At 37.1% G+C, this 12,189-nt stretch overlaps 1 protein-coding gene across 1 annotated transcript in view; it reads left to right on the top strand.

The window, feature by feature from the left end:
* Positions 1 to 12,189, top strand: part of tln2a (talin 2a) — a 214,539-nt gene that overhangs the window by 150,369 nt on the left and 51,981 nt on the right. The window contains exons 23-29 of the mRNA XM_072913376.1: positions 4,497 to 4,625; positions 7,622 to 7,735; positions 9,300 to 9,413; positions 9,770 to 9,904; positions 11,057 to 11,185; positions 11,267 to 11,369; positions 11,446 to 11,654. Coding sequence (XP_072769477.1) covers positions 4,497 to 4,625; positions 7,622 to 7,735; positions 9,300 to 9,413; positions 9,770 to 9,904; positions 11,057 to 11,185; positions 11,267 to 11,369; positions 11,446 to 11,654 — 933 coding nt within the window. The remainder of the gene's footprint in view (positions 1 to 4,496; positions 4,626 to 7,621; positions 7,736 to 9,299; positions 9,414 to 9,769; positions 9,905 to 11,056; positions 11,186 to 11,266; positions 11,370 to 11,445; positions 11,655 to 12,189) is intronic.

A 12,189-nucleotide genomic window follows, 5' to 3' on the forward strand; every position in this document is an offset into this window, starting at 1 on the left:
ACTTTAACTAAATTGTTTATTTTTTAAATTGTGTTTTTAATTGTAATTTTCTTAAAATAATTTTTTACATATATGCGGAATAAGATGTAACACAAATATGTAAAAAAATTTTTTAAGAAATGTATGGATTTAAATCAATATATTTCTTTACTTTTTAGAAGCAGAGATCATTTTTCAGTGGTTAAGGTAGTTTAAATTCATCTTTTAAATTGTATTGATCAAATATGCAAACAGATCAATGTGCAGGACACTTCGCTTGTTAAAAAACACATTTTACAGTTAATTTTGTGAAAAAAACAAATTTTACAGTTAATTTTTATCGTGCATTTATACACTTTATTTCCTACGGATGCAAATGGTATCGATATGTTGGAATGTGACTTTACTAGTTTTACACAGATTCCGTGAAACAGGCGTTACACCCTGTGCCTTTTGCCCAGAACCCAGTAACGCAGCATATTGCCACTAGTGTGTACGGTTTATGTCTGGTCAAGTGTGATTATCCGAAGCCTAATGTGCACCAGACCGGATGGAGCAAGTGAATGCTATACGGACCAAAGACATTATCTAATTAAAATGACGACAAAAAGCATTTATACTGCTCTCTCCGTCTGTGTGTGTGTAACACCACTCTCTTTTTTTTCTTTTTTTTTTTTTTAAATATAAGCTGGTAAATATAGAATATAATTACTATATTCAACCCAGCAGACGTCATTTGTGTTTGGAATATTTGCATTATATATCGTAACGTGTCACAAAAGCTTAAAAGCCTTACTTTATATTCTTTACTGCGTAGCCTTAGGTCCCTTGATGGTGAATGCTAAGCTAACCACGGTCTGCACCCAATATTTTTTCTTAATACATTTTGGTCAAGACCAGAGGACTTGTTAACACAGCCATAGATGATTTTGCAGCCAACGTATTGTCTAGACCGCAGCTATAGAAGTGAGTGTTTAACACCTGCGGCCATTCCCTTACACCAATGCTCCTCAGTTATTTTTGTCACGCCTCCCCTTAAATTGAAGTATGATTGGAAACCTGGTAATATACAGAGGTGGGTAGTAACGCGCTACATTTACTCCGTTACATCTACTTGAGTAACTTTTGGGATAAATTGTACTTCTAAGAGTAGTTTTAATGCAACATACTTTTACTTTTACTTGAGTATATTTATAGAGAAGAAACGCTACTTTTACTCCGCTACTTTTATCTACATTCAGCTCGCTACTCGCTACTAATTTTTATCGATCTGTTAATGCACGCTTTGTTTGTTTTGGTCTGTCAGACAGACCTTCAAAGTGCCTGCGTTTCAACAAATACAGTCACTGGTGACGTTCACTCCGTTCCACCAATCAGATGCAGTCACTGGTGACGTTGGACCAATCAAACAGAGCCAGGGGTCACATGACCTGACTTAAACAAGTTGAAAAACTTATCGGGGTGTTACCATTTAGTGGTCAATTGTACGGAATATGTACTGTACTGTGCAATCTACTAATACAAGTTCCAATCAATCAATCAAAAGTGTGAAGGAAAAAAGACCATTTTTTATTTCAACCGTACACCCCGTCAAAAGCCTAAAGACTGACTGCACAGTTCCTGTCTTCACAATAAAAGTGCCGCTCCATCGCGCCTGCGCTTTCAAAATAAGAGTCTCCGAAAGCCTGCGCAAACAAGCTAGCAAGCTACGGAGTTTGCCGCCAATGTATTTCTTGTAAAGTGTATAAAAACGAATATGGAAGCTGGACATATAAGATGCCAAAAACCAACCACTTTCATGTGGTATTAGACAGAAAGGAGGAACTTTTTTTCTCCTCCATTTGAAAACGTGGACGTTTGTCATCACTACTGTCTGATTCCAATCAATGCAAGTCATCAGAATCAGGTAATACACCAACTTATATTCTTGTCTTCATGAAAGAAAGGAATCTATATGTGTTAAACATGCATGTATATTCATTAAAACACCTTTAACATGTAAACAAAAACGGCAAAAAATATATATATAAATTATATACTGTATATATCAATGTATGTATATATATATATATATATATATATATGTATATATGTGTGTGTGTGTGTATATATATATATATATATATATATATATATATATATATATATATATGATATGTGTGTGTATGTTACTCATCAGTTACTTAGTACTTGAGTAGTTTTTTTACAACATACTTTTTACTTTTACTCAAGTAAATATTTGGGTGACTACTCCTTACTTTTACTTGAGTAATAAATCTCTAAAGTAACAGTACTCTTACTTGAGTACAATTTCTGGCTACTCTACCCACCTCTGGTAATATATATATATATTTTTAAATTTATCCGTACAAACCACTCGAAGGTGCTGGCACCAGCACCTAAATGCTACCTCTGAAGATTTGTTTTGTCACGCCCCCCCCACCTTGACACCTATTCCATGCCCGCCACACAATATTAGAAGTACTGGTGCAATGATGATAACACTTTAAAGGATACCTGTATTTAGCCACACCAACACATGCCATTTATACTTCTGTGGGGAAAAAAAAAAAAAAGGCCATCCCACCATAGAACACACTTTTACAACATGATAATTCTGTGTAATGTTAGCTTCACACAAGAACCTCTTTGGAACAAACCATGCTCATCCCTCTTCATGGCAGCTGCCTCCTTTAGGGCGCTGTTTCTTAACCATAGGGCCGGGGCCCATTGTTTGGCCGCAAGCACCCACTCGCACTAACACGTGCATGCACCTGTCGCCAAGGAGATGTATTCATGGACAAAATTATTTTTTTAAATGGATGTTAAGGTTTGGGAGGAGGGGAGGGGGTTGAGATGCGGGGGCAAAACCCCCTCAGCCTCTTCTCATACTAAGAGAAGAAGTCTGGAGCTAAAGTCATAGAAACGTTTCTTGAGCGCAAAAAATATGACTAAAGTGGTGAAGCTGTATTTTCATTTGCACTTGAATTTTATTTAACGTTTGTTCAAACATGTATATTTATTACTTTTATTTATTCATTTAGTTAGAATGTATTTTATTTAGCGCTGCGTAAATATTCGTAAATGTATTTTTTGTTTTGTTTTTATGAGTCCCTTGTTTAGCAGTATATTTGATTAGTATTTATTTTGTAATCAGCCTGACCTATGCCTTGTTATAAAACTTAACACATGGTTTCGTATCATTTGACAAGGTTTATCCTGTCAAACTGTAAGTAGGCTAGATATAAATATTGAATACGATTGAAATCAAGAGTAAGATTACTAATTCAGTATTAACAGTTAAGTGTAATGGAAAAGTTGGACCCCGAGGTCAAAAGGTTAAGAAACCCTGCTTTAGGTGATGGGAATTCCTGTGTAAATACAACGACTTGAATGTAACACCATTCATTGAATAACTCAAGCACAGGATTAAAGTCTGTACTGCATGTCCTCAGCGTAGAATACACACAGGAGGAAAATGACTGATTTTACTGTACAAGCAGTATGAAATATCAGAATCAGCTTTATTGTCATTATGCAGGGTAACGAGATTGAGGCCATTCCATACAGTGCGATGTGTGCATGCAAGAAAACAATGTGTAAATATATAAAAATATAAAAAATATAGAAGTGCACAGAAAGGTGTGGCCCACAAATGTGACCCTGTACACTCTATACAGTGGGTGAAATGAATATATACATGAATATCTACATGAAAAAAACAGGGTGGTTAGTGGAATGGGTTACTGCACCGAAGAGAAGGCAGTTATGAGGGACAATGGGGCAGTCCATTCAGGGTGGTTATGTTTAACTTATGACTCACCTGTTATGTGAATGAGTTCATCTGTACTAAAAACAAACAAAGCAGCCTCGAGATCAATTAGGGCGCCGCCCAGACCCGACGCCAACCCCGATAATCCCCCATCGCCCCACAGTCAACCCGTTATCAGCCCACTTGATCCCGATAAGAATTGCAATGACGCCCTCCAGCTGTTTAATTAGCACAAAATGTGCCACCGGTCGAAAGCTTTTTGTTGCCATGGGAACCGATTAACAGCTACAACGCGTCCTTTGCATGACAACCTGCTACATGTAACTGAATGGCTTTGTCAGCTGCGTGTCATGTCCTCATTAGTCCCTTTGGAATTAGCAGGTTTTGATCATTATGCAAATTGGCTGTTGTGTTGGAGCGATGTCAACAGGCTGACGGCAGTAATCAACTTTATTACACAATTTATTTTACAAAATTGCATTTGCAGAAAACATGTATTTGTTTTTACGTGTACTTTGTGAACAAAGGGCAAAGGTATTGGGAAGGGCAGTATGCAATTGTCCAAAATGCCTCGGCAAGATGACGAAGACTTTTTGGCACAGACCAATAACTTAATGATATAGACCTTGAAAATGTGAGCAGTGCTACACAATCGCTAGATAAGATTCCAGCATGTTTGCTGTGTCATCCCAATTGCTGGTTATGTGTGTTAATTGTGTGTGTGTGTTTGTTTGTGTGCCCTCAGGGTGCAGCAGCCTATCCCGAGAATGAGGACCAGCAACAGCGACTGAGGGAGGCTGCAGAGGGTTTACGTGTGGCCACCAATGCCGCAGCTCAGAACGCCATCAAGAAGAAACTGATCAACCGACTGGAGGTGAGTGAAGACGGCGGCTCATTGGTGATTTGAGTCTAAATCAGTCAAGTTTCTCCTTGGCATTGGAAGTCATAATTGTGTACTTATTGTGACTCTCTGAGGTGGGTAGAGTCGCCAAAAAGATTACAGTTACTTTAAGTCATTGATGTCCAAACTTTTTCCGCTGAGTGCCGCACACTGAAAAATCAAAGCATACTGAGCCCATTTTTGCTATTTTCCTTTTCAAACCCAATACATTATATGGATTTTTTTATCCTTGAGGGCTCCCCTCTAGTTTGGCCCCAGGGACCCAAAAAGGTATTAGTCATAAACATGTTAGAAAATAAGTCATATATATATATATATATATATATAAAGATATACCTGTGTATATATGTACAGATATGTGTATATATACTGTATATATATATATATATATATATATATATATATACCGTATATATATATATATATATATATATATATATATATATATATATATATATATATATAAACCTTTAGATCAACTTCTATGGATAAATATATGGTTTTTTTTTATGTTTTACGCCTTTTTTGTTAAAGAAACCCCTGTTTGTAATTCAAAAACACAAAATGTGCAATATTTTCCCAATACAATTGTCAATTTGGAATATTTGATGTGAAGTAATTGGTCACAACATTCATGACAATGATTTTGATTCATCATTATTTTTTGAGCAATTTTTTGACAGTTTTTGGAAATATAACTACAATTCTAAGGAATGCAAAAGGGCCCCACTCATAAATATTAAAAATAAGTACCGGTAATCTATTATTAATTTTTTTTTACTTTCAATGCTTAAATCTCTAAATCAACTTCAGAGCCATCTGTGGATTATGATTTGTATTATGTTTGTATTTGTTTAATACCCTTTTTGTCATGACGTTTTTTTTTCTGGCAAACACACAGAATATGCAATATTTTCCCCAAAAAAGATTTCAAAGTGAAATATTTGATGTGAAGTAATTGGAGTCTTTATTAGGTGAATAATGCATAACAACATTGATTTTGATTCATTATTATTTTTTAAGCAAAGAGTTAAAAAAAACAAAAACTGCCTACACAGCAGATTTGTGTTATTAGAGTCAACATTGTAACTTTTTCTCGTTACATTTGAACTGTTTGCTGTTTTATTCTAAATTTGTATGTTTTTTATGTAACAGTCATTTTTAAAATGTGCCACGGGTCACACGTTGGATACCTCTGCTTTATGTAATGTGATTCAAGTAAAAGTAGTCATCCAAATGCTGACTTAAAGTTGTCCTATTATGCAAAACAAAGTTTTCTTACGTATTGGTACTGTTCCTGTTTTTGTGTATTTGGGATCCCCAGTCGTCCCAAATAATTGAAATCAAACCATGGAGGCGTGGTGGAGATATTTGTATAACAATCTTGCCTAAACTTGCGCCAAAACAGCCTTGGAACTTGAGACTTTAGTGACGTATTTTGCCATAGTCATGTTTTTTGATATCTCCATAAATGGTAGAGGTTTACCCAAAGAGCTTTTTGCGAGTCCACCATTTTTATTTAGTTGTCGTCGTCAATAAGCTCCTTTTTCCTCTATCTTCTGGTAGTGGGGCAGACTGGCTCGCACGGCGTGCACATGCAGGATAAAATCTCTGCAGTTGCAATTTCTAAAACAAAGTAGCCTATAGTTCTAACTTATATCTCTCAGTAGACCCGATATGGAAACACTAAAAACTACTACATGGATGACGGGTTGGGGACCCAGTCGAAGTGGAGGCACGTAAATGAGACCGCCCACAAAACGGAGCATTCTGAAGAGGCCGTCAGAAAGTGTTCTGAAGATGGTCTGTAATACAAAATCCATGCAACATTTTGACCAAAGAAACACCATTACATGTTATGTAGACCAGTGGTCCCCAACCTTTTTGTAACTGCGGACCGGTCAACGCTTGAAAATTTGTCCCACGGACCGGGTGGGGGGTGTATGTTATACATATATTTTTTTTTGTTTGTCATAAAAAAATACAATCATGTGTGCTTACGGACTGTATCCCTGCAGACTGTATTGATTTATATTGATATATAATGTAGGAACCAGAAATATTAATAACAGAAAGAAACAACCCTTTTGTGCGAATGAGTGTGAATGAGTGTAAATGGGGGAGGGAGGTTTTTTGGGTTGGTGCACTAATTGTAAGTGTATCTTGTGTTTTTTATGTTAAAAAAAAAAAAATAAATAAATAAAGTTTTTATTTTTATTTTTTATTTTTTTTATTTCTGGTGCGGCCCGGTACCAATCGATCCACGGACCGGTTGGGGACCACTGATGTAGACCACAAATAAGTGTTTTGAATAAACATTAAAACATTTATAATATGACCCCTTTTACTAAAAGTAAGTGTTCATTGAAAAAACTACTCAACTACTGATTTATTTAGTAGCTAATTGTTAATAGTGCATTCACTACAACCATAGCTGATTGTGTGTGTGTGTGTGTGTGTGTGTGTGTGTGTGTGTGTGTGTGTGTGTGTGTGTGTGTGTGTGTGTGTGTGTGTGTGTGTGCGAGACAGTAGTATAGCATGTACTCCAAAAAAGTATATTTTACAGTCACTTATGCCATTATAGCAGGACTAATGTTAGTATATGCACAGCTGAAACCAAAAAAAAAATCCATAACTTACTGCAACAGATTTTGTCTAGTTGACGGTTGAAATCTTGTTGGCTAAAATGTCAACATTTCTACTGATACCGATGACAGCGCATGATATAAATTATGTTTTTCATAGTTAGTTGTGCTGCCTCGTTTGGCGCCATGTCACTTTTTACAGTGATGACAGTGATGACTGCGGTCATGTGACTCCCAGGAACAGAGTAAATGTAGCAGGACACTACACACCTCTCGTCACTCTCATACGTTTCCATTGTCCAAGATGTGAGGACCTCAGACGGCTTGAGAGGAGTCCAGGTGAGATGGAGTAAAAATGTGATTTTGTGCATTTTTCTCCTCCAGAATGCTGCCAAACAAGGTGCAGCGGCAGCCACCCAAACCATCGCTGCTGCTCAGAATGCTGCCGCCTCCAACAAGAACACCGCCGCCCACCAGCAGTTGGTGCAAAGCTGCAAGGTGGGCACGCAAATTCCTCTATAAGAAACAACGTAATCATGAATAATGAGTTCCAACCTTGACAAAAGTCCATATTTTAGTAAAAGTTTGTACACTTTGAACACAATATAAAGCGCCATACAGTACTGTACATCAAACAAACATAACAAAGCGGAGATCAAACAACTTTCTATTTAATAACAAAGTCGAAACAACAACAACAAATTGAACTGTCCTCATTTACAATCGCCCTGCCGACACACACACACACACACACACACACACTGTCACTAGCCCTGTGGTGCACTTAGTTAGAAATCACAAAACTTCTTAACTTTAACAGCTAGGTCGCTACAATGATTAGAAATAAACAATAGAATCCACTTCACCTTGTCAGTTAAATCTTCTTTGTGTGCAGTAGAAGAAAGGGGTAGAGCAGGGGTAGGGAACCTATGGCTCTTTTGATGACTGCATCTGACTCTCAGATAAATCTTAGCTGACACTGCTTAACACGATAAGTAATGAATAATTCAGCTGGTAATCACAGTGTTAAAAATAACGTTCAAAATATAAAACATTCTCATGCATTTTAATCCATCCATCTGTTTCTACCGCACCTGTTCAAGAAGTCGCATTAATGGTAAGAGGTATTTTATTTATTATTGGTTAGCTTCAGAATAACAATGTTATTAAAAAGAATAAGAGACTTATTATACTCTAAAAATGTTGGTCTTACTTAAAAATGCACGCATCTAGTTGTATTCAGTGTTAAAAAATATTATATGGCTCTCACGGAAATACATTTTAAAATATTTGGCTTTCATGGCTCTCTCAGCCAAAAAGGTTCCCGACCCCTGGGGTAGAGGGAGGCAGTGTTGACAACAATGTGGATACTTTCTGAATGTTTTAAACCACACATTGCTTGTCCATTGCATTCTTTGGAGCTATCAAAACTATAAAAATGCTTTAAAAACTAAAAAAAAAACACTTAAAAGCACACAAAGCAGCAACTAGCACAGTAGCTAACAACAGCACTGCTCTGCTGACCCACAATGAATGGCGAACAGAGAAACTGAATCAGCTTTTTATCAAGATTTACATTAAAAATGTAATAGATTCTTGTTCAGAGTTTCTATGTTAATTGTTGATGTAGCTTGAACTTTCTAATCATGCTAACAAACGAACCAATAACAGTTGGCCATCAAAACTATCTTTTGCATGAAATAACCAAACATTTTTGTTGAGAAATGTGCCTGTGTGCTTAAAGTTAGTTGCTACGGAACTCATTCTGCTTTCTACCGATCTACATTATACCAATATTTACAACAAACTCTCATGATCTTCCACTTCCAGATAATCCTCTGTGACATTAGGTAGCGCAAATGGTACATTTACGTCTTGTTCCGTTGATTTTTGCAGCCTATTTAGGCAGGAGGTTAGTCCTGTCTAAAAATGAAATCGCACACTTTGCTGTTTGTTACAGTGAAATCAATTACTTGACAGCCATGTTGATGCTTATGAACATCTAGTAAAATGTGTAATAGTTGCTATGTTGTGTGTTAATGCATATTAATTGTACGTGTAGGCAGTGGCTGACCACATCCCTCAGCTGGTCCAGGGCGTGCGGAGCAGTCAGGCCAAACCGGACGACCTGAGTGCACAACTTGCCCTCATTATTGCCAGTCAGAACTTCCTACAGGTGCAACACAAACACACACATTCATTTATAAGAAAGGAATGTTGAAACTTAATTCTCTAGAATTGGGAATGAGGCTGAACAGTGCAGTATAAATAGGGTTCGTTCCATGTTGGGACACATTTAAAATAGGCACTGCAACCTATTTTTTTTCTTATGGAAGAGCTCACGAGGCACTCTGGTGGTGCAGTTACAAGCTAATGGATTTAAAAAAAAGAAAAAGATTAATTAACCTTGTTGCCATGAGCAACACTTGCCTCTTTAGTTAGTCACTGTACATTTTCCTAAGAAATATACACTCTAGAAGTGTCTACTGTATCATTATAGCACTTTTGCTTCGTGTTCTCCACGCTCTACAGCCTGGTAGTAAGATGGTGACTTCGACCAAGTCATCGGTTCCCACGGTGACGGATCAGGCTGCCGCAATGCAACTGGGTCAGTGTGCCAAGAACCTGGCCACCTGTCTGGCTGAGCTGAGGACGGCTGCACAGAAGGTAGCGAGCACCTCACAAAGGTCATAACTTATTTAGGAAGTAAAGAAATAAAGTGATATAAGTTTATTTACTTTACAAAATAATGGTCTATATCAGTGCTTTTTGATTACCCCCCCCCCCTTTATTTCCCCCACTCTCCGCTGTGAATAAAAGATTATAATTTGCCTATAAAATTGTTATAAGTACACCTCTGCATAACATTGTATTTTTATTAACATTAAAGAAAACAAAAAAGAAAAATAAGTGTAGATCAACTTACAACAAAGTACAACAAAGAATAACTTTATTAACATATTTTTTGAGTCTGGAACAGAAAAGATTTAAAGTGCATCAATTTGTCCGAAATTCACAAAATGTTTATCCTTATTCAAACTGTAAAAAGTTTTTTAATGGGATTGAACCATTTGTTACTGGATAATGAAATTCAATGAACTCAACAAAAAATATTGACTCAGGAGCACAATAGATAAAACACGAATGAAAACAAAAATGATAAATACATTTCTGCTGCTTTTTTAAAATGTGATTTATTATTTCATTATTGTTTATTTTATTTTATTTTAATGTATTTATATTTATTACAGAGCAATGACTTAGTTGTGAAAATTGGTGTACATAATATGGGTCTATTTGATTTTCCTTTTAATTTTTAAAATGTAGATTTCCCACAATTTCCCCCTCTGTCTTCCTTTTTTTTTCTCTTTCTATCCCCACCTGCTCCGGCCCGGCTGCACCAAATGATAATATAAATACATTTAATAAAGTCAAATACAAATAAGGCAACAAGAGAAGTATCCTACACTTCTCTTTTGTAAAGTAAATCTGAACAGCGGATATGGGCCTCTACATCAACTATATGATTTGCCTGAGAAGCTGGACAGGACAAAAAAATAAATAAAATAAAAAAATAAAATAAAATGTATATTTCTAAATGTTTGTTTATTTTTCTACTGTTGATTTTATTTATGTATATAGATTTAATACAGTGATTTAAAACATGTATTATTATATATTATGTATTTTGTATAATGCTGTTTATTGTGTACTTTTCCTTAATTTGTGCAGTTATTAAATCAGACAAAGTCTGCCTAGCAACAAGGGAGGCAAGCACCCAATGATTCTTGTGTTGTTGCATTTGCTTCCAATCCCCAGGCTCATGAAGCTTGCGGCCCCATGGAAATCGACTCTGCCCTCACCGCCCTCCAGACGCTGAAAAATGAGCTGCAAGACGCCAGGCTGGCTGCCGGTAACTCGCAGCTGAAGCCTCTCCCGGGAGAATCGGTAATGTCCTTGTAAGAAAAAAGGCACCTAAGTAGATAAAGTTAAATTTCATAAGGTTTGTGTCTGTGTTTTGTCATGCAGTTGGAGAAGTGTGCTCAGGAACTGGGCAGCACGTCCAAGTCAGTCGGCTCTTCGATGGCTCAGCTGCTCACCTGCGCTGCACAAGGCAATGAACACTACACAGGTTGGTGTTCATTTTACCTTAAAGCTGCACCATGGCAGCGAATGCTAACTGCTGTCTATCTCATGGTATGCTTTAGGCATAGCAGCCAGGGAGACGGCCCAGGCCTTGAAGACGTTGGCCCAGGCGGCCCGCGGAGTCGCCGCATCCACAGCTGACCCCAAAGGTGCCGCCGCCATGCTGGACTCGGCCCGCGATGTTATGGAGGGCTCGGCGCTTCTCATTCAGGAAGCCAAGCAGGCGCTGATCTCACCCGGAGATGCCGAGAGTCAGCAGAGGTTGGCACAGGTGAGATCAACACCGCAGCACCAAACATCTCTAAACTTCATGATAGGTCTGTGATTTGACCATAACATTGAATTGTCATAATTAGACTGTCATAATTAGAGCATTGATGCAGATTAAGTTTGATTAAGTTTGATCATTTGATAGCACTACATCAAATTGTACAGTCCAATCTCGATTTACAAACTTAATTGGTTCTTGAACAGGGTTCCTAAAAAGAAAATTAATGGACAAATGTCCATATAAAATGAATGAAGCTTAACATCTGTCATTTGTAAATAGAGGAAATTAAGCAGGTGTTGTATTTCATATGCAAAACACCCTAAATGATTTATGCCTCATCCTATCCCATTTTCTTCTGCTAAATAAGTGGTTTTAAAAAAACCAAAGATGAGCTCCTTTTCAACATACCGGATAATTATAGCTCGGGTGTTTCACTGCAAGGAGGACGGGGTGTTGATTGGAAGACAATTGGAGAAAGGCTGTTACTTTATAAATGTGAAAAGCTCATCATACTGGATGTAACCATTTAATAACA

The sequence above is a fragment of the Nerophis lumbriciformis genome, linkage group LG06, assembly GCF_033978685.3.
Source record: "Nerophis lumbriciformis linkage group LG06, RoL_Nlum_v2.1, whole genome shotgun sequence".
In the NCBI taxonomy this organism is placed as follows: Eukaryota; Metazoa; Chordata; class Actinopteri; order Syngnathiformes; family Syngnathidae; genus Nerophis; species Nerophis lumbriciformis.